Below are 21,502 nucleotides of genomic sequence, written 5' to 3'. Positions count from 1 at the left end.
TGGCTGTTTGACATTAATTAAGATTTATTCATATTTTCCACAGAACATTTTAGCTGCAAAATATTTTGTACTAGCGGCTATGCCCCTAGAGGCCTCTAGTGGCACATTAAATGTTTTTTTTTATATTTAAATATGTCTGTTTTGCGTTTGACGTTTATATTTAGTTGAACTCTCTTTGTTAAATCGAGATAATTTGATTTTTTTGTGATTTCTCTTGGGAGGGTGGTGGTACCCTCCCCCAAAATAGTTAAAAACCTTCCTGGGACCTATGAGAAGCTACCCTGTTAAGGAGAACCCGATCGGTTCAGCAGTTAGCAAGATCCTTCGGTTCAAACAAACACACAATCATCCTGTTACTTTAGTATAAGGATTGTTGATGATGATTGTATTCTAAATGGTTGATATATAATTAAATATATCATTTATTCAATATAATATAATCAAGATAAATACTCTCTAAAACAACCAATCGAAAAAACATTAGATATTTATTTATTTTATGACAACCAGTCAGTTTAACCATCTAAATCTACTATATCTATTATTTATCCAAATATTTCTTATTAGCTATAATAAGTTTGACCATCTAGATGTACTATATCTATTATTTATCCAGATATTTCTTATTAGCTATAATTAGTTTGACCATCTAGATGTACTATATCTATTATTTATCCAGATATTTCTAATTAACTAAAATTGGTTTGACCATCTAGATCTAATATATCTATTACTAGCGGCTACGCCCCTAGAGGCCTCTAGTGGCACTTTAAATGTTTAGTTTGTTAAAGTTAAATTTTTATGTATGATACCTCTTTATTTGACGTTGAAGTCTCCCCTAAATTTTAAATTTTTTTTGTTTTTTTGTCATTTCTCTTGGGAGGGTGGTGGTACCCTCCCCCAAAATAGTTATAAACCTTCCCGGGACTTATGAGAAGCTACCCTGTTAAGGAGAACCCGATCGGTTCAGCGGTTAGCGAGATCCTTCGGTACAAACACACAGACATCCTGTTACTTTAGTATAAGGATTCATCCAGATATTTCTAATTAACTAAAATTAGTTTGTCCATCTAGATCTACTACATACCTATTATTTAATCAGATATTTCTAATTAAAAAAAATTAGTTTGACCATCTAGATGTACTATATCTATTATTTATCCAGATATTTCTAATTAACAAAAATTAGTTTGACCATCTAGATCTAATATATCTATTATTAATCCAGATATTTCTTATTAGCTATAATTTGTTTGACCATCTAGATCTAATATATCTATTATTAATCCAGATATTTCTTATTAGCTATAATTAGTTTGCCCATCTAGATCTAATATATCTATTATCTATCCAGATATTTCTAATTAGCTATAATTAGTTTGACCATCTAGATCTAATATATCTATTATCTATCCAGATATTTCTAATTAGCTATAATTAGTTTGACCATCTAGATCTAATATATCTATTATTTATCCAGATATTTCTAATTATCAAAAATTAGTTTGGCCATCTAGATGTACTAAAACTGTTATTTATCCAGATATTTCTAATTAACTAAAATTAGTTTGTCTATCTAGATCTAATATTTCTATTATTTATCCAGATATTTGACCATCTAGTTATAATATATCTATTATTCATCCAGATATTTCTAATTAACTAAAATTAGTTTGACAATCTAGATGTACTATATCTATTATTTATCCAGATATTTCTTATTAGCTATAATTAGTTTGGCCATCTAGATGTACTATATCTATTATTTATCCAGATATTTATAATTAACTAAAAATAGTTTGGCCATCTAGATGTACTATATCTATTATTAATCCAGATATTTCTCCATAAAAAAATGACTGAATTAAACTCAACAGAAAACATCAGGTTTATTTTTGTCTTACTAGCGACTGCGCCCCTACAGGAACTTTTTATTTTAGTTAAGAAAAAGTAATAATTTTTTTTTCTTCTACGGACAATTTCTCTTGGGAGGGTTGTCGTATACTGTCCCCGAATAGTTATACATCTTCCCATGAGAAGCCTAATTGTAAAGGAGAACCATATCGGTTCAGTGGTTAGAGAGAACCTTTGGTACACACAGATATTTAGATATCCTGTATCTTTTATATGAGGACTAGCAGCTACGCCCTTAGAGGCCTACTGCAAGAAGGGTAGGGGTTGAATTCGACCTGAAAAAAAATTAGGAGGGTGGGCGCGAGGAGTCGATCACCCACCATTTTTTATTTTATAAAGTTTCTTCTAAAAATTTTAGAAACTTTTAAAAATCTGAAATTGAATGTGGGGCGACTTTACCCTCCACTTTAAATGCCCTTAGAGGCATCTAGGGGCGTAACCGCTAGTCTATTTATATATTGTTACTACAATTTCAGTGAACAAGAAGTTTTAGAAAAAATAACATTATTAGAACAAGCAATTGCAAAATTGGATTCCAGGTAAATTATGGTTTTATATTCTATTAATTGTAGCAGAGGTTTCATATAAACAAAACAAAAATAAAACATTCAATAAGTACAGCAAGCTAGATATACAACAAATTTTCTCCTGTCAATACTATGCACATATATACTATATATTTTATAATACAAAGTAGAACGATGTTTGTCTGTCTGTCCGTCTGTATGTCTGACGTAAGCTTGAGATTTTGATTTTAAATAGAACTGCAGAACTTACTGGCGAGGCTAAGAGTTTGGAAGCTATGATCAACAAGGAGAAATCTGAGGTTGCAGGTGCGTAATCATTTTTAAAAGCGAAGCTTTTCTATAATTAGGGTCGGTCCGTCCTTACGTCCGAGATAGATAGCTTTTATTTGTTAATTTAGGCATGTTAGAATGGTCCTATCGATTTCAAATTTTGCTTGGTGATTCCTGTAGTATTTAGGTACGATTTAGAAAGCGTAGCAACTCTATTATCATTACAAGAATGTCCGTACGTCGATTTTAAACATGTTGATTTTTCTACTTTTTTAACAACAAATTTTTATGTGATCTAATTATCCGTTTGATCAGATTTTTGGTATATTGATTTCTGGGACAACAAAGAACAATATTATAAGCGAAGCAACTCTATAATCAAGTCCTAAAAATGTAAGTATGTCCATAAACATAATCATGCATCAAGCAGTTTTTCAACAAATTTACTTAAAATTTTGCTTCGACTCTTATACATTTATATTCTGATTATTCAGTTTAGACACTATACAAGTGTTAATGTCCGTTTGTCCTACCGTTTCAGTGCTTCGCTTTTATGGATTTTGTCATCCTAGTTTATTTGTTTTTATTCTAATAATAAAGTAACAGGACCTGTGTCTCTGTACCTTATATGGAACTTATATGGTTCTCCGTCACAATATAGCTTTTCATCATTCATGGATCCTGGGAAGGGTTCCAGGACAAACGTCGGAGTGTACAAACGCAGGAGTGTTCAAATATCAATTTAATCATAATATTTCTATACAGATTAGGTTAGGTTAAGATATGAATGTACAAATAAGCCCCCCGCAGGTGTTAGGCATTAAAAAAACCTAAAAGAAGATCTAAAATAGGTTAGGTTAGGTTAGGTGTCCACTCCTGCGTTTGGGACTCCTGCGTTTGTCATAGGACCCTTGGAAGGTTTATAACTAATTTGGGGCAGGCTACTACCTCCCCCCCTCCTTATTTTACTTTTCTTTTTAAAAACTAAAATCAGTTATAGGAGGTGGAGGGGGGGGGGGAATTCAACCCCTCCACCTAAAGTGCCTAGAGGCCCCACAGGGGGCGAATCCGCTAGAATATTTCATGTAAAGGTTATAGTAAAATATTGTTGAAAAAACAACACAGAAATTTCAGGAAGTTTAAATAGTACTTAGCAAGAACTTTTATAAATTTTTATTTAACCACAAGAAAATTTATTTATCTAATTTTTTCAATGTTATTATTAGATTTGGAACTGTTGATATCTCAGCTTAAGACTAAACTCAGGAAAATGGCTGAAAAAAATTCTTTCCAATCCAGACCCTTTTTGCAGGGATCTAAAATGTTAAGACAATGGCCGATAAATTGATGTACATCCCCAATGATGATGTACAAATTACCCCTTCTGTAGAATACAATAAGTGGTTGAAACGTTTTGATACTAAATGAACCATTAAATCAAAATTCAATAAAAGTCCCTAAGGTTGTTAAGCCAAAGAATAAGTAATCGTTATCATAAGACTTTGGGGACTAGTGTAATAAACAGTCCTCCCTGCCTTTTTTGTATGCTTTTTGTTTACAATTAACATACTTTGTCGTGTTATGTGGTTTTATGTCTTTAAAACTGTTATTAAATATGAGTTAAAAATCAAGATAAAATTTTCGAAGTTTTTACAATTGGTTTCTTACAATTTCAATAATTTTTCTCTAAGGCTAAATATTCAGTTATTTTGATTTTCAGAGTGGATGCAGATGATAAAAATCTAGGAATTTTTTATGCTTTTTATTTGTTTGTTAAACAAGAACGATTATGGGCGCAGTTGGCTTAGTATGAAATTATGTTAAATAATGAATACTAGCGGTTACGTCCCTAGAGAACTCTAGTAGGGAACCCACACCCTTTTAAATCTTTAAAAAAAGACAATTTTTTAAAGGGGATATTTCCCTTCCCAGGGCCTACATAAAGGTACATAGTCAAGGAGAACTATATTGCCATATCGGTTCAGTGTTTAGCAAGATCCTTAGGTACACACAATTCCATATATTTAAATAAAGGTGGATAGAAGGAAATATTTCTAGATGAATATAAGATTAACTTCACTGTAAAAATCTTAATATTTCATCTTCAAACAATAGACATTTTACAATACAAAACATGTATTACATTGAGGGATAAGACAATGGACGATAAATTGATGTACATCCTCAACCCCTTCTGTAAATAAGTGGTTGAGCGGTTTGGATGCTTTACTTAATGAAACAACCAATCAAAATTCAGTTAAAGTTCCCAAAGTTGATAAGCCATTGTAAAAAAACGTTATTATAAAACTTTGTGGACTAGTGTAACAGCCCAATGTCCCCTCCCTACCTGGGGAAAAAGCTTTACAGAACACACTTTTCATGTAAAAAAATCATATACAATGTGTTTCAGAAAAAAACTGCGTTTTCCAGTTTTGGGAATCAACCAGAAGGAGCATGAAAAAAATAATTATAGGTCCATATTCTCTGTAAAAATGTTTTTCAATATCTCTAAAAATGTGGCTGTACTAATAGGTACATGTAGGTTAAAAATGCCTGATCCTAAATCTGTGACAACAATAAAATTAAATTAACTTATTTTTTTTGCTACATATAGGTTGAAAAGTACAATATTAAATTAATCAAAGGTTAAATCAATGTCCCCCTTTGAGATTTTTTTTACATATTTTCTTTTTTTTGGCTACATGCAAAGTGCTTTTTAGGTTCTTCAGAATTTAGTTTTTCTATTTCTCTATTGCAAAGGCATTTTTCATAAAAAAAAATCTCTTTTAATTCGATGCGCATTTATAAATAAAACAGGTCACTTTTTAATTCATTTCAATATCTTAAAAAATAAGCAAGCTATCTTAGTTTGAAAATGTCGTTAAAAGTGATTCTAATTATATTATATTAGGTTAATATGTCACAACTATCAAATCGAAAGGGATTAAGAGATTAAAAGGGGAGGGGTAGGAGGAACGGTTATGAGATCATAATTGAATTATCATAATTAAATCGTAACTAAAGCAAAAATAAAATTGGTTATTTATTCTTTAAAAAATGCATTATTGAATTAGATTTTAAATGTAATTATTAGAATATTTGGTTGAGCATGGTATAATGTCGTTTTCAAGTAAAAAGAATGATTTAATTGGACGTTATAGCCCTAAATTCTGCAAGAATAAAGCAACACACATACATTTTGAATTATTGAAGCTCTAAAAAGTGCTATTGTGGTAAGCCGAACGTTTCAGCTCACGGGTTGCGAGTTCGAGTCCAACGAGCCTTAGCCTTGAATTATTCTACCAAAAACAAACTAGCAGGATTTAGTCATACAGAAATGATATATTTAACTGAATAATATTTACAATGAATGTTTACTATATATATACAACAGATTATAACAATGGTTAGGTTTGAAGGGGGTGTGGGACACAAGGGCTTAGCCCCCGGCGGTAGACAGGCTGCGGGGGCAGCTGTGGTAAAAGGGGAGGCAGCGCCTCCCGGTTGTATAATTGCGTGAGGTGCGCGTGATAGCTGCGTGTTCGTGCCCCTCCCCATATTTAGGCAGGCCAGTTTGACCGCTGGATAGCGGGGTCACCGTCGGTCATGAGGTAAATGGTGATATAATGGGATTAGTGCAGAGGGCTTGTTATGATAAGTCACTGCGTAGCAATTCTGTAAACTGCCCGTCCGTCTGGTTGCCGTATTACCACAACCTCCCCTTCAAGGGTTGCGGGGCTCCCGAGCCACCAGGCCTTGAACCTGGGGATACGGCAACCTATGTCTGCGCTCTTCCTGGGGCACAGCTCGGTGGAGGACAGCTCTGGCTATACAGGCTCCGCGGGACACTCGCTGCTCTGTCTGGCTGTGGTTGGATATCAGCATTGTCAACTCCCGGTTGGCTTCCAGCCGTGGGTTAGCGACGGCCAAGCCCCGTCGTTGGAAATTTTGCCTCGTCTGCAGAACTAACTCTGTCTCGGCGGGTAGCTGGACACTGAGGCCTAGGCTAACTCTGGAGGCTCCCAAGGGGGGAATAACGATGGATGAAGGCGCATAAAATTCCATGGGGGCGCCTGCCTGGTCCAGGTTACTTGGCCTCCTAGCTCCCACTCGGATGGGGACGGCTGTCATCAACAGGGGACACATTGCTTCAGCTTCGTCCTCTGGGGCCGCCTCTTCCATCGCAGTGGCCGCCTCTCCTCCTACAGGCTCGCTGCTGGCCGGCAGGTTCTCCATGTCAGTATCAGGGTTCCAGATGGCATCTCTAGGTGGCTCTGGAGCTGGCGGCGGTGGCGGTGGTTCGTTGGGTTGATGCTGCAGGTTCTCTTCTACCGGGTCACGATCCTGGCCGCTAGGCTGTGGGGCGGCGGCGGCTCGCTGGTACACTGGGAACTGTCCTGGGTCACTAGCTGGCGGCGTCGCAGCTCCGGCAGGCAGCTCGGTGGCATCCTCGTCGCCATCCAGGTCGCCTTGAATGTCTGTTGGAATCTGATGGGCAGTTACATCTCCAGTGTATTTGCGCAGTCGGCCTACATGCGCGGTGACTTCCGAGATCCTGGCTGTTGGAGAGGCAGGTTTGATGACATAATGGACGTCTGTGGCTTGTCACACTATTTTCCAAGGGCCAGTCCATCTCTTGGTAATCTTGGCTGCCTTCCCTGGCACCAGGCGGGGGGCCAGATACCAGACCAGGTCTCCAACCTCGTACTTGGCCGTGCCTTCGTAGGCGGCCGCGCTCCTCCGGATGGTTCCCTCCTCTCGCTGCTGGATGGCGTCGTACACGGCATGGTAGCGTTGCAGGAGAGCTTGGACGTTGGCTGGGACCGAGGCATACTCTGTGTCTGGCAGCCGGAGCACCATGTCCACCGGAAGTTTGGCCTCTCTCCCAAAGTAGGCCAGGAACGGGGTCACGCCCGTGGATCTGCAGGCCTTGGTGTTGTAGGCGAAGGCAATGGCAGGCAAGTGTGGCTCCCAGTTGTTGTCGTCTCTGTCTAGGAACAGACGCATGCCTGTGTTGAGCGTCCGATGGAACCTCTCCACTCGGTTGGACTGCGGGTTGTAGGGTGGTGGATGTGTCAGGCCAATCTCAAGCTTGGAGGCCAGCTCCTTGAATACCTGGCCGGTAAACTCCATCCCATTGTCGGAGTGGATCTTCAGGGGACATCCGAACGTGGCCAGGTGGCGGTGCAGAAGGGCTTCAGCCACCGTGAGAGTGCGCTTGTTGGGGATGGCGTAGAGGCTGACAAACCGGCTGAACCCATCCTGACAGGTGAGGATATAGCGGTTTCCTGCTGGGGTCTCTGGCAGCGGCCCCACCAGGTCAATAAACAGGACTTGTTGTGGATACCCCTGGCGGGAGGGCACATGTATCCCTAACTTCAACCTTTCCTTGGTAACCTTCTGTACACACTCAGGGCAAGTCTGAACCATCAGGCGGACGTCACGGGACAGGTTGGGCCACCAGAAATGCATGGCAACGCGGGCAATAGTAGCGTCCATACCAAAGTGCCCGGCCATGGGGGTCCCATGGGCTAAAAAGAACGCGTCCTGCTGGAGGGCCGAAGGCAGCAGGTATCTTGTTCTTTCTCCTGTCAGGGTCTGATCAGTGGTGGTGAGGCAGCCATGCTCGTCAAGTCCCAGGGCTGCGAAGCGGCTGGCGTACTGCTGCTCGTCTCGTTCCTTGCCGCGCAGCTCAGCCTTAGTTGGGGCTTTGCCATCGGCCACCCACTGGCGGACACGGAGCAGGAGAGGGTCCTGTGTCTGTGCTTCTAACACTCTAGCCGGGTCCAGTCGTGCGGCAGGGGGCCGGCCAGCTGCGGACTCCCCTAGCTGGCAGAGGGTGTGGATGTACTCAGCTTGCTCTGCTAATTCTTCAGCGGTATCTGTTGGCATGTTGTCGTCCTCCCGGCGGCTGAGGGCGTCGGCGTTGGTGTTCTGGGTGCCAGGACGGTGGCAGACAGTGAAATCTAGGGCCTCTAGCTCCTCCTGCCAGCGAGCCACCATCCCTGTGGATGTGTTCAGCGACTTCATCTGTAGCAAGGCTGAGGAATCAGTGTTGATCTGGAAGCTGCGGTAGGACAAGATGCCGTGAAATTTCCGAATTCCATACATAATGGCGGCCATCTCTCCCTTCCAGGACGGGTAGCGAGTCTCGGGGTCGGTTGTCTTGCGCCCCACGGCGGCAATCAGCCTCTCCTTGCCGTCCTGGTATTGACTAAGGATGGCAGAGATGGCGCGGCTGCTGAAGTCTGTGGTGAGCTGGAACACCGCCGGCAAGTCAAACCTAGGCGGCGCTCGGATGGGGGCTTGGCGGAACTTGTCCTTGAGCTGTAGCAGCTGGGCTTCCATCTCAGGCGTCCAGGTCAGTGTCTTGGCCGTTTTCTGCCGATTCATCTCGTAGGTGAGGTCGGCATACTCTGGGATGAACAGGCGGTAGTATCCAAAGAACCCCAGGAGTGCCAGCAAATCCTTGGGGGTGCTGGGGGCCGGCCAGTCCAGGATACGGTCAATATAATCCTCTTGCATGGCTATCCCCTCACGGCTGAGGGTGTGGCCCAGATAATCCACCTTGGTTCGAAACAACTTGGTCTTGGCTGGCTTGAGGCGGATCCCTCCCCTGCGGTGGGCTTCCAAGACTTCCCGGAGCCTAGCCAGGTGGGCCCAGGTATCCTGGTGGAAGGTCAGGACGTCATCAAGATATGACTGGAGGTTGGCCGTGCCTAATGGGTTTAGGACCCCTGCAATAAATCTGGAGTAGACAGATGGTGCCGTAGCAAGGCCAAAGGGCATCCTTTTCCATTGGTACAAGCCCCTGGGGGTGGTGAAGGCGGTGTAAACTGCCCGTCCGTCTGGTTGCCGTATTACCACACTATTTTTTAAAGAGATATTAAAAAACACCTTTTGTAAAATTGATCCATATTTTTAAAGAAAATAAGAATATATAATTATTTTTTCATACTCCTACTAGCTGTTTCCCAAAACCGGAAAACGCAGTTTTATTTGAAACACCCTGTATTGTTTACTTCTAATATGCAGGGATAAGACGATGGCCGATAAATGGATGTACATCTCCATTCTCCAATAATGATACACAAAATTACCTTTTCTGTTGATGAAAATTAGTGGTTGAATACTCAACCTAATGAGCCGCCAAAGTTGTTAGACCAACAAAAAAAACTTTTTAAAAAAACTTTGGGGGCTAGCTGTAATAACAGCCAATTGTCCCCTCTCTCTCTCTCTTGAAAATTTTGATATTTTGATTACTTCTAATATGTAAATCAAATGAGATTTACATGAATTGATTCTAGAAAAAATTCTAATATGACAAAATCATTCGAGTAGATTAGGATTTTATAATACACGCTTTCAACTCTAATCTTAACATAATGTAACGCGGCAATTGAGCTTAGAGTGGTCCTAATATTCTTTTTGTTGCTGTTGTTGTGTTGAATGTTAGGGATATAGGGATGGGATTATGGGCATAAAATTCATTTTCTTGGCTGTCTTTGACTTTTGGTACTGAAACTAATGCAACTTTTTCTTAATTTGGCTAATTTTTAAGACTTTGGGGATCAGCACATATAATGCCGCTGAATTTGTTAGATCCCTTGTTCAATGTTGTGGAGCCGCCATATTTTGCTGGAGCCAGAGCCAGAGCTGGAGCCGTAATTTTTGTTAAAAAACGGCTCCGGCTCCGGACTGGATAAATAAAGAGATTTTTTATTAATTATAATTTGGTAACTCTGTTTTGTCATGTGCAAATGCCCCTTTTAAGTTTTTCAAGTACATTTTTATCAAAAATTGAACTTTTAAAACCTTCAAAAGTCAAAAATCTAATAATTGTGAAGGTTTTGAAACAAACCTTACTAAGGAGCCGAGCAGTCAGGCTGCCACTAGAAGAATTAAATAAGCACTTTAAGTATACACAATATGTACTATTAATATTTTATTGATAGAAATTTTATAAAATACAGTAATTCATACATTCTCATATTAAATACGATAAAAAACTATAACGGATAATCTATACATTTATTGTCTAATAATTGTGGAGATTGAGGCCCAAACCTTTGTAAGGAGCCGAGCAGTCGAGGCCGCCGCTAAAAGAATTAAATAAGCACTTTATGTAACAAATTTGTATATATACATATGTACTAGTAACATTTTATTGAAATTTTATATTAAAAAGGCAAATTTTACTTGAATTAGAATATTCAGAAAAAAATTGTTAAAAATTAGAGTTAGAGGGGTCTATTAATTATTGTTTTAAGCAGCTTAGTGGGCAGTGGCGTGCGAAGCACTTTGTCTAGGGGGGGGCATTTTGAAGATTTTGTAAAATTTTGCCCCCCCCTAAATCAAAGTGCCCCGGGGGGGCACTTTGCTTTAGGGGGGGGCATTTTGATTATATATACTAATTTTAAATAAGGGCGTTTTAAGGGGTGGGATTATTTGATTATAGGCCTCCTAGTCCTTATCACTTCTTCCCCATCCCTTCCCCCACCTCTTCCCCCCATCTCTTCCCCCCCTCATCTCTTCCCCCCCCCCATCTCTTCTCCCCCATCCCTTCTCCCCACCCTGCAATGACTGAAGGGAAGGGAGCTAGAAAGCATCTTCGAAAAAATAGTACAGAAGATAAATTAACCTTTCCCCCCCCCCCCCCCTCCATCACAAAACATTTTTAATGGATGGAAGGGGATGTTATGAAATCTCAGCAGGAAGGATGAATAACCCCATTAAAAAAAAATTGGGGGGGGGGGGGAGATAAAAACACTCAGTTTGGAAATAATTTACCAAAAATTAACCTAATATGAGAAAATGATATTAAATAATTCTTTTTTGTGTGACAACAAGGATGACAACATCTTTAAGTAGCAAAGCACAAAAAATCATTAATAAGAATACAGACAAGTAGATTTAAAGAGCATCTGTTGAAATAAATATATATTTTAGGTAGAAAAAGTCACAAATCCTTTTTCCTGTATGTTGTGTGATGACAGTCAAAGTAAATTACATACTGGATGCTCGAAACAGCGAGAAATTTTATTTTTTTTTATATTATAATCCACAAAAAAATCTATTGTACCATAAAAACCAAAGATATAATGAACTGTGTAAAAAATTTTAAAAAATTACTTGTCCTTTTATTGTGATAAAAAGCAGAAACCATTTGGAAGGGCGCGAAGCGCAATTTTTTTCTTCAAATATGCAGGGAGGGAGGGGTTTTTGGGCTATTTATTACACTAGTCCCCAATATTTCATATAAAATTTTCTTATTCGTTGGCTCAACAACTTTGGGGACTTTAATGGAATTTTGATTGGTTGGTTAATTAAGTCGAGTTTCCATACATTTCATCCACTAATTGTAATGTATATAAGGTAATTTTGTGTATCATCATCGGGGATGTACAAAATTTCTTTTTATACAATATTATACAAAATAAAATACTTCCTATAACCTGGTTTGTTATGTTCAGTGAAAAAAGATTATAACCTAATTTTTACACTAATTAAAAAATTTGGTAAGGTTAAATGAATAGTAACTGTATGTTTGGCGCGAAGCGCCAAAAATTTTTTTTGGAGTATTTCTTGATCTTTTTTTTGGAAACTGGAATAGTTTTGCTTTTTGTAGGGTAGGGGGCAAAAAGGGGCATTTTTGTTGACCAGGGGGGGGCAAAATGGGGCATTTTTTAACATTTAGGGGGGGGCAGGGGGGCGGTTGCTAGGGGGGGGCAGGGGGGGGGGCGTTTTGGTCGCTAGGGGGGGGGCGATTGCCCCAAATGCCCCCTTCGGTTCGCACGCCACTGTTAGTGGGGATTTTCATTTGTTAGTATTATTTTTCTTTTAAAGCCTAAGATTTCCATAGCTTCTGAACCGGTTGAGTTTTCCAATTTAGCTTCACATAGGTCTAGAGATGGATTTGGGCTTTATTATTTTTAAGATTTAAGTTTTTATTTGGAAAATTCTTATACTAATATCAAAGTGATAGGCTGTTTTGAGTCTGTCTGTTTTTGTACTATAATATCTTTCTAACCGCTGAACCGATATGATTTTCCTTTACAATGTAGCTTTTCATATGTTTTGCAAAGGTTTATAGCTATTTTGGGAGAGTGTAAAACTTTTTTTAAATGCTAAAACTACAATGGGGGGGGGGGTCAACTTAGCCATTCCCATAGTCTTAAATAATATTCTTAAAACTGTATAATATTTGATAAAACCAGGATGAAAACATTCATAAAAGCAAAGCTCTAAAATAATAAGGAATAACAAACGAACAATTACTCTTGTAGAGTGTCAGAACTTAATAGGCAAGAGCCAACCGTTAAGACGAACGGACGCAACGACCATAATTATAGAAAAGCTTCGCCTTAAAATCCGTTAAAATGTTGTGTAAGGTTGCTGGGTCAGATTTTATAGAAAAACTTAAACAAATTTTACTGAAATTATAAAACATGGTAACACAGCAAAAATAGATTAATTGGGACTCTCTACAGGGATTTAAAGGGATGAGCGATAAATTGATGTACATCCCAAAGATGATACACAAAATTGAAACGTTAGGACACTCAACTTAATAAACCAACCAATGAAAATTCACTAAAAGTCCTCAAAGTTGTTAAGCTAACAAATAAGAAAGCGTTATTTTTAAACTTTGGGTACTAGTGTAATTAAGAACCCAATATCCCTTCCCTCCACCCTGGGTTCTTTACCATTAATGAATTTATAATCAGTAACCCTTATGAATAAGGATTTATTATTACTTGGATCTTGCACCATATTATCATGTACTCTAATAAGGTGGATTTTGTAGTTAGCTGAAATAACGCCCCCTCCCCCTCCCTCCATCCACCCACTTTAAACCATCCCCTCCCCTCCTACTGGATGAACGAATTGACCAATAAGTGATTTCCATGTTAGCAAGGTCCTAGGAAGGTTTTTAATTTTTTTTGTGAGAGGGAGGTAGTTAATTTTGAATAGGAGCCGAGAAAATAAATTTTTAACTAAAATTTCAGACGGACATTTCGAATTATCCTATTATATAAAGTAGTAAGCGATTTTTGTCTATCCCGAAGGATCTCGCTATATTGTTCTCCTTTACAGTGAAGCTTATTATAGATCCCGGGAAGGTTTAAAACTAATTTTTGAGAGGGTGTCTTCACCCCCTCCCTCCAAAAAAATATTTATTTTCTCTTTTGAAACTCAAATTTAAAATGGGATGAGGTCGATTTTCCCCCTCCTACCTTAAGTGCCCCAAAGAGGCTTCTAGGGGGCGTAGCCGCTAGTTATAGTAAATGCTGGTAAAAAGATTTGCTTGGTTTTATAACTTTCTCTTTTAATTAGAGAAGGAGAGAAAAAGAAAAGTTAAATTTTGTAAATGCTAAAATAAGTTGTGCAATTATATTGTACTTTCAAAGTGTTTAGGGGCAGAATCTAAAGTGATAAGACAATGGCCGATACATTGAAGTACATCCCCAACGATGGTACACAAAATTACCCCTTCTGTAGATTAAAAAGAGTGGTTGAAACGCTTGAACACTCAACTTAATGAATCAATCAATCAAAATTCACTGAAGTCCCCAACGTTGTTAAGTCAACGAATAAGAAAACATTATTATAAAACTTTGGGGACTAGTGTCCCCTCTCTCTCTGGTTTATGAGTGTATTATAACAGACAACAAAAGGGGGGGTGTATTTTTAGTGTCATGGGGGTGTTTGACACCCCCCTTAGTTGTCAAGGTGGGCTTCAAGTAGGTGTTATATGATAATTAAATTTATAATATGACGGCTGCAAAAAAATTTAACTAAAATGTCATTTTTTGTTATTGAAGCTTGGGGCTTCAAATTTAGGGTATTAGGTATACTGGTGTCAGTCTTTAAGCAATTAGAATGCTGTATTTTCTGCGGGCTTCCTTTATGGGATATTTCACAAAAAAAATCAACTAAAATAGCAGCCGAAAAATCACCTTTTCCCCATAGCGTTACGAACGGCGGAATAGACAAAGGATTATATATAGAGTAGTTTGCTAAAGTAACAGGATCTGTGTCTGTCTGTACTAAAGGATCTCGCTAACCGATGAACCAATATGGTTCTCCTTTACAATTTAGCTTCTTATATGTCCTAGGAAAGTTTATATAACTACTTTGGGGGAGGGTACCGCCACCAGCAAGAGAAATAACCTCTAGAAAAAATTAACCCCCTTCCTCCCAAAATGTTATGAGATGGTTATGAGGTGGTTGAGTAAACTAAATTATGGGACCACCTCAAGCACCCCTAGACACCTCGAGAGGCGAAGCTATTAACACAGCATAAATAATTTATATTCAGTAAAATTGACGAAGCTCGTTGACATGAATGAAAAGATTAAAAAAGCTGACTCAGAATTCAGGTAAGTAAAATTATTCAGGGATCTAAAGGGATAAGACAATGGCCGATAAATTGATGTACATCCCAATGATGATATACAAAAATACTTCTTCTGTAGATAACAATTAGTGGCTGAAACGTTTAGATATTCAACTTAATGAACCAACCAATAAACATTTAATAAAAGTCTACAAAGTTGTTAATCCAACGAAGAGAAAATAGTTATTTCTCGCATCGTATTAAAAACAGCTTTCCGCGGATATAGAATGTACAATTATAAGATTAAAACCTGTTTTTTTAGCCCCGAGGTGCCGAAGGCACTGGCTAAAAAACTGGTTTTAATCTTATGATTGTACATTCCCATATAAACAACCCCTTAAATAGTGGATGTAAATATTCATTTATTTCCCTGGTATCTCATTTATATCCCTGGTATGATTTTAGAAGATTTTTAATTTTTTTTGGAAGATTTTATAATTTTTATTAATTACTAAAAGAAAGAAAAATTATACCAGGGAAATAAATGAAATTTAAAAACCAAAATTAAACCACATTTTACTAGCATAAAAATGAGTTTTTGTTTAAATGAGAATGATATTCCTGTCCAGTTTTTTGTTTAGGAATGAATATTTCTTACCCTCGTGAATAAATGATGACCTATCGGTCCATCATTTATTCCCTCGGGTAAGAAATATTCATTCCTAAACAAAAAACTGGACAGGAATACCCCATTCCCATATAAACAACCCCTTAAATAGTGGATGTAAATATTCATTTATTTCCCTGGTATCTCATTTATATCCCTGGTATGATTTTAGAAGATTTTTAATTTTTTTTTGGAAGATTTTATAATTTTTATTAATTACTAAAAGAAAGAAAAATTATACCAGGGAAATAAATGAAATTTAAAAACCAAAATTAAACCACATTTTACTAGCATAAAAATGAGTTTTTTGTTTAAATGAGAATGATATTCCTGTCCAGTTTTTTGTTTAGGAATGAATATTTCTTACCCTCGTGAATAAATGATGACCTATCGGTCCATCATTTATTCCCTCGGGTAAGAAATATTCATTCCTAAACAAAAAACTGGACAGGAATACCCCATTTTGATATTCGTAGAAAGCTGGATATAATACAATGCTAGACAGTAGACATAGTTTTTTCGTATGGATGAGAACCGGTTCCTATCCAACGGATTCAAATGAATACGAGAAACAATATTATAAAACTTTGGGGATTTTAGGATTGATGTAATAAAAAGTCCAATGTCCTTTCCCTCTGTGAAAATAATTTAAAATTGTAAGCAATTTTTATACATATTTACAAAAGATGTTATAAATATACAGTAAGACCCACGAAAAAGTATCTTTTAGGGTATACAGTCCTTATTTCTTAATGTATCATCAAAAATAGCATATTTCATTGTTCTCTATACATTTCCACACAAGCATATATAAAAAATTTAATTTTACCTTCATTAACACTGGAGATTTTTAGAGCTAAAGTTTTGAAAAAGTAATCCGGTAATCAGCCATACTGAAAAATCATGTATTACAGACAATTTTCCACGGATACTAATATAAAAATCATAATATTTGTACCAGTTTTGCTACCCGAGCTTTCGGCCCCTCTGAGCTATCAAATATTTCTTTAACCTTATTATTTTTCATTTTTATATCTGCGGAAAGCTGTCTATAATACTGTGCGATAAATAATTTTAATTATTTTCCTTAAAAGTAAAACTAATTATTGAAAAGTTTAAGTTAAATTAGAATAATGAATATTAGTTAGTACATAAATGAAAAAGTTACCATATCTGAACTTTTAATTTTAATTAATTTATTAAATAAGTAGTAGCTTCGCCCTTATCATATTTCAAGGGGAGGTAGTAGGCAGAAAATATTCTAAAATCCAGGGACCTATGGCCGATAAACCAATGTACATCCCTAATGATGATACAAAAAATTATCCCTTCTGTAGATTACAATTTGTTGTTGAAACGTTTTACATTCATCTTAATGATTAAACCAATCAAAATTCAAAAAATGTTCCCAAAGTTGTCAAGCCAAAATGGTATCATAAAACTTTGGGGACTAGTGTAATAAACAGGCCAATGTCCCCTCCCTACCCCTAACTTGATGGTATTAAGTTAACTCAGGCAAATTTAATGGATGTAGTGTTATCTATAATACAAAGTAGAACGATGTCTGTCTGTCCGTCTGTCCGTCTGACCGTCTGTCCGTCCGTCTGTCTGTCTGTCCCTTAAGATCTCGGTAACCACTGAACCGATCGGATTCTACTCTTCAGGGTATCTACCTATTGGTCCTGTGGTGGTTTTAAGCTATTTTCTCGGGGGGTGGGACACCCCCAACCCCCCCAAAAACCAAAAAATCCCCCCCCATTTTTTTTTTTTTTTTTTTTTTTTTTTTTGAAGGAGTTTCCATGGTCCTTTATGGTCTCTCGCAATAATTTTTTTTTATCACCTCTTGGGCAAAGCCCCTAGAGGCTAGGGGCGAAGCCGCTAGTCCTATTATATAAAGTAGTAAGCGTTTTTTGTCTGTCCCGAAGGATCTCGCTAACCGCTGAACCGATCGGGTTCTCCTTAACAGGGTAGCTTATCATTGGTCCCGGGCAGGTTTATAACTATTTTGGGGGAGTTTACCACCACCCTCCCAAGAGAAATCAGAATAAAATCGAAAACAATTGAAATATTCCCGCCGCATTGTGTCGCTAGCGTAGTGGCGCTGCGTAGAGACATGAATTTAACAGCTGATTGATAATAGACAAATTATTTCTCAAATTAGATATTTAAAATAAAATAAAAACATTTAAATGCCACTAGAGGCCTCTAGGGGCGTAGCCGCTAGTATAAAATATTTTTCTATAAATAAAATTATAATAAATGTAGTAATAAAGCATACAAAGAATTATAAATTACCCTCCATCTCAGCTCTATTATTCAAAATATTCAGCAAAAATACCAGGGAGGGAGGGGACATTGGGCTTTTCATTACACTGCACATTGGGGCAAATCAACCAAAAAGGGGATTTAATTATTTAGTACCCTTAAAATTCATCTCACAAAAATTTCATTTTATACTTTTTTGTAGGTAATTTAACAACAAACAAATTTGCTTTTATGTTTTTTTCTGTCATTTGAAAGGAACATGGAGATAAAGGTCATTTTATGAAGGTAGATAGAAAATTACCAGATTATCCCCTCCCGAAAATAGCCCCCCCTTACCCTTTCTATCTATCCATCAATCTATACATCTATCTATCCATATATCTATCCATCTATCTATCCATCTATCAATCCATCTATCTATCCATCTATCTATCCATCTATCTATCCATCTATCTATCCATCTATCTGTCCATCTATCTATCCATCTTTCTATCCATCTGTCTATCCATCTATATATCGATCCATCTATCTATTCATCAACTATTCATCTCTTTATCCATTAACTATCAATTTATCCATCCATCAATCTATCCCTCTATCTATCCATCCATCTATCCATCTGATCATCCATTTACTTATCCATCTATCTATCCATATATCTAATCATCTATCTATTCATCTAAATATCTATCCATCTATCTATCCATCAACTATCTTGAATTTCGTGTTTAAAATGTCTAATTAGAGGTTTTGGTTATCAGAGCAATATGAGAATTTTTTAGTAGCGCAGCTACCCTATCACTAGCTTTTTGGGCCCTTTAAAGTGTAACTATGTCAATTGTAGTCCGATTTTAGTGTTTAAAGTGTCAAATTTGGGGTCATGGAATTCATTTCAGTAGGAGGGGAGGGGATGGTGTAAATGGGGGTGGATAGGGATCCTTATTTTAGCAAGCTACAAGTTTCACTTTATTTTTATGTTTAATAAATCCATTATAAATGTGGGCATGATTAACATAAATTTTTATTAACTAATATCTATATTTATAATGATATTATGATTCTTGTTTACTGTTTATATGTATACTAGCGGCTTCGCCCCTAGCCTCTAGGGGATTTGCCCCAAGAGGTAATTAAACAAGGATGACAACATCCATGAAAGAATCGAAGCTCTGAAATGGAAGGACAAACGAACATTAACACTTGTGAAGTGTCAGAACTGAATATTAATGCATGTCTATACAAAATTGTAATTAAAACTGATTAAATACATGTTACTGTTTGAGGACATACTGACGTTTTTAGGACTAAATTATAGAGATGCTTCGCTTATAACATTACACCTTATTGAAAAAGGAATCAGTATTCAAAAAATCAGATGAATAGGATATTTTTAACATTCAAAACCATTATTTGTTGTCAAAAAAGTAAAAATCAGCTTGTTATAAATGGATGTACGGACTTTCTGGTAACGATTATAGAGTTGCTGTGCTTTCTAAGTCGTAACTAACTGATGTAGAAATCAGCATGAAAAGTTTGAGATCGATAGGATAATTCTAGCCTGTTTAAGTTAAGTAAAAGATCTAACTGTACCAGACGTACGGACGGACCGACCCTAATTATAGAAATATAAAAAAAAAAATTGGGGTTTTTTATTTTTGAAAAAGAGCTTTAAACAACCACAGGACCAGTAGATATATTCCCTGAAGAGTAGAATGTAATCGATTTAGTGTTTAGCGAGATCTTAAGGGATGGGCGGACAGACAAACAGACATCAAGCTACTTTGTATTATATATTAACACCTAGGGATCTAAGGAACAAAACAATAACCGATTAATATGTACATCCCCAATATTGATACATATTTAATTAATTATATTACAAAATTATTTGTCTGTAGATGAGAATTAGTGGTTGAAAAGTTTTGACACTCATCTTAATGAACCAACCAATAAAAAATCAATTAAATTTCCTGAAGTTCTTATGCTAACGAATATAAAAACGTTATTATAAAACTTTGAAGTTTGGGGACTAGTGTAATTAACAGTCCCCTCCCTTTCTAAATAAAACTGCTGATGTTAAACATGAATACCATGTAACTACATAATTTAAAATCAAAGCATTACCAATAGACAGACAGATAGACTACTTGCTAATTCCAATTTAGAATGATTATAAGAACCTCACGTTATTTGCATATTAACTTTACGTTTCCGCAGTGATGTAGGGGACATTGGGCTGTTTATAACACTAGTCCCCAAAGTTTTACAGTTGTGTGTTCAAACGTTTTAACTACTAACTTTAATCTACACAAGGGGTAATTTTGTGTATTATCATTGGGGATGTACAACAATTTATTGGCCTTTGTCTTATCCCTTTAGATCCCTGATATTTGTAATAATCTATAGAAACGATTATTCAGTTACATTAAAACATCAAACATAAAAAGGTTTAGATTTAGGTTTAGCCTTCCCCCCCTTCCTCCCGTCTCCATCATTTAGTGCAATAGAACTTGAAAATATTCATTATCAACTTTAATTCAAAGTCTAATCAAATAAATATTTCTTATAACTATGTTTTTGCGTCTTTTATCTATATGTATTACATCTTTCATTTTGACTTTAAAAGCGCATTTAAAAGATTTTCCTAACTAAGTTTTCGTGCACCCAGCCTCAGAAAACGCGCTAAAAACCCCTACGGGGGCGCGGGGGGGTAAAAGAAACCAGTACTGGCGATTAAAATATGTCTTTGGGTAATCAAATATCGTTTTTTTAGCCGGCGACACCCGGCGAAAACATGTTTCCTCTTACTGTCTTCTAAAATGTTGATTAAAAAACAAACAAAAATAAACTAAAATCTTGACTTCAACTATAATTATTTAGGACTAATTTCTTCAATTTGTGTTTTTTCTTTTATACTGTCAAAATATATGTAATGCATGACTCATCAGAAGTTATTTTGTCTAATTACGTTAATTCTACGAGATTTTATAATACTTTTAAAATTGTTGGTGAAACACAAAAAGTATGCCTTTTTCTGTAAGAAAATTTTTGCATTTCTTGACTTCCATGCATTAGAATGCTTACTTAAAAAGCGTATTTTTACGATTCCTTTGAAATCTGATGTACATTGGGTATGCTAATACTCATAGAATGTTTAAAACTTGATTTGGGGGTGGTTAATTGTTGCCCCTTGTTGCCCCTATGTGCACTGGTACCCAAAGTTTTTAAAACAAGTTTACTTACTTGTTGGCTAAAAAAACTTTGGGTACTTTATTAAAAAGAATATAAATTACCATCCATCCACGCTCAATTTTTCAGCAAATATATCAGGAAGGAAAGGGACAATGGAGTGGTATCCAAAATTTTTCAAACAGGTCATGAATCTAAAGGGATAAGGAAGTGGCCGATAAATTGATTACACCTCCAATGATGATATACAAAATTACCCCTTCTGTATAAAAATCAATATTCAATAAAAGTCCCCAAAGTTGTTAAGCCAACAAATAAAAAAAACCTGAT

General features: G+C 36.9%; 1 protein-coding gene across 1 annotated transcript in view; it reads left to right on the top strand.

The window, feature by feature from the left end:
- The first annotated feature begins 1,841 nt into the window (after positions 1 to 1,841).
- LOC145327175 (coiled-coil domain-containing protein 93-like) overlaps positions 1,842 to 21,502 on the top strand; it is a 39,992-nt gene continuing 20,331 nt past the window's right edge. The window contains exons 1-6 of the mRNA XM_080170744.1: positions 1,842 to 1,887; positions 2,391 to 2,453; positions 2,677 to 2,747; positions 3,938 to 3,977; positions 4,432 to 4,457; positions 15,034 to 15,094. Coding sequence (XP_080026870.1) covers positions 1,856 to 1,887; positions 2,391 to 2,453; positions 2,677 to 2,747; positions 3,938 to 3,977; positions 4,432 to 4,457; positions 15,034 to 15,094 — 293 coding nt within the window. The 5' untranslated portion in view covers positions 1,842 to 1,855. The remainder of the gene's footprint in view (positions 1,888 to 2,390; positions 2,454 to 2,676; positions 2,748 to 3,937; positions 3,978 to 4,431; positions 4,458 to 15,033; positions 15,095 to 21,502) is intronic.

The sequence above is a fragment of the Acartia tonsa genome, chromosome 8, assembly GCF_053477335.1.
Source record: "Acartia tonsa isolate MP-2025a chromosome 8, ASM5347733v1, whole genome shotgun sequence".
Lineage (NCBI taxonomy): Eukaryota > Metazoa > Arthropoda > Copepoda > Calanoida > Acartiidae > Acartia > Acartia tonsa.
Note: the sequence above shows the minus strand (reverse complement) of the source record. Positions and strands in the feature narration are given on the sequence as shown.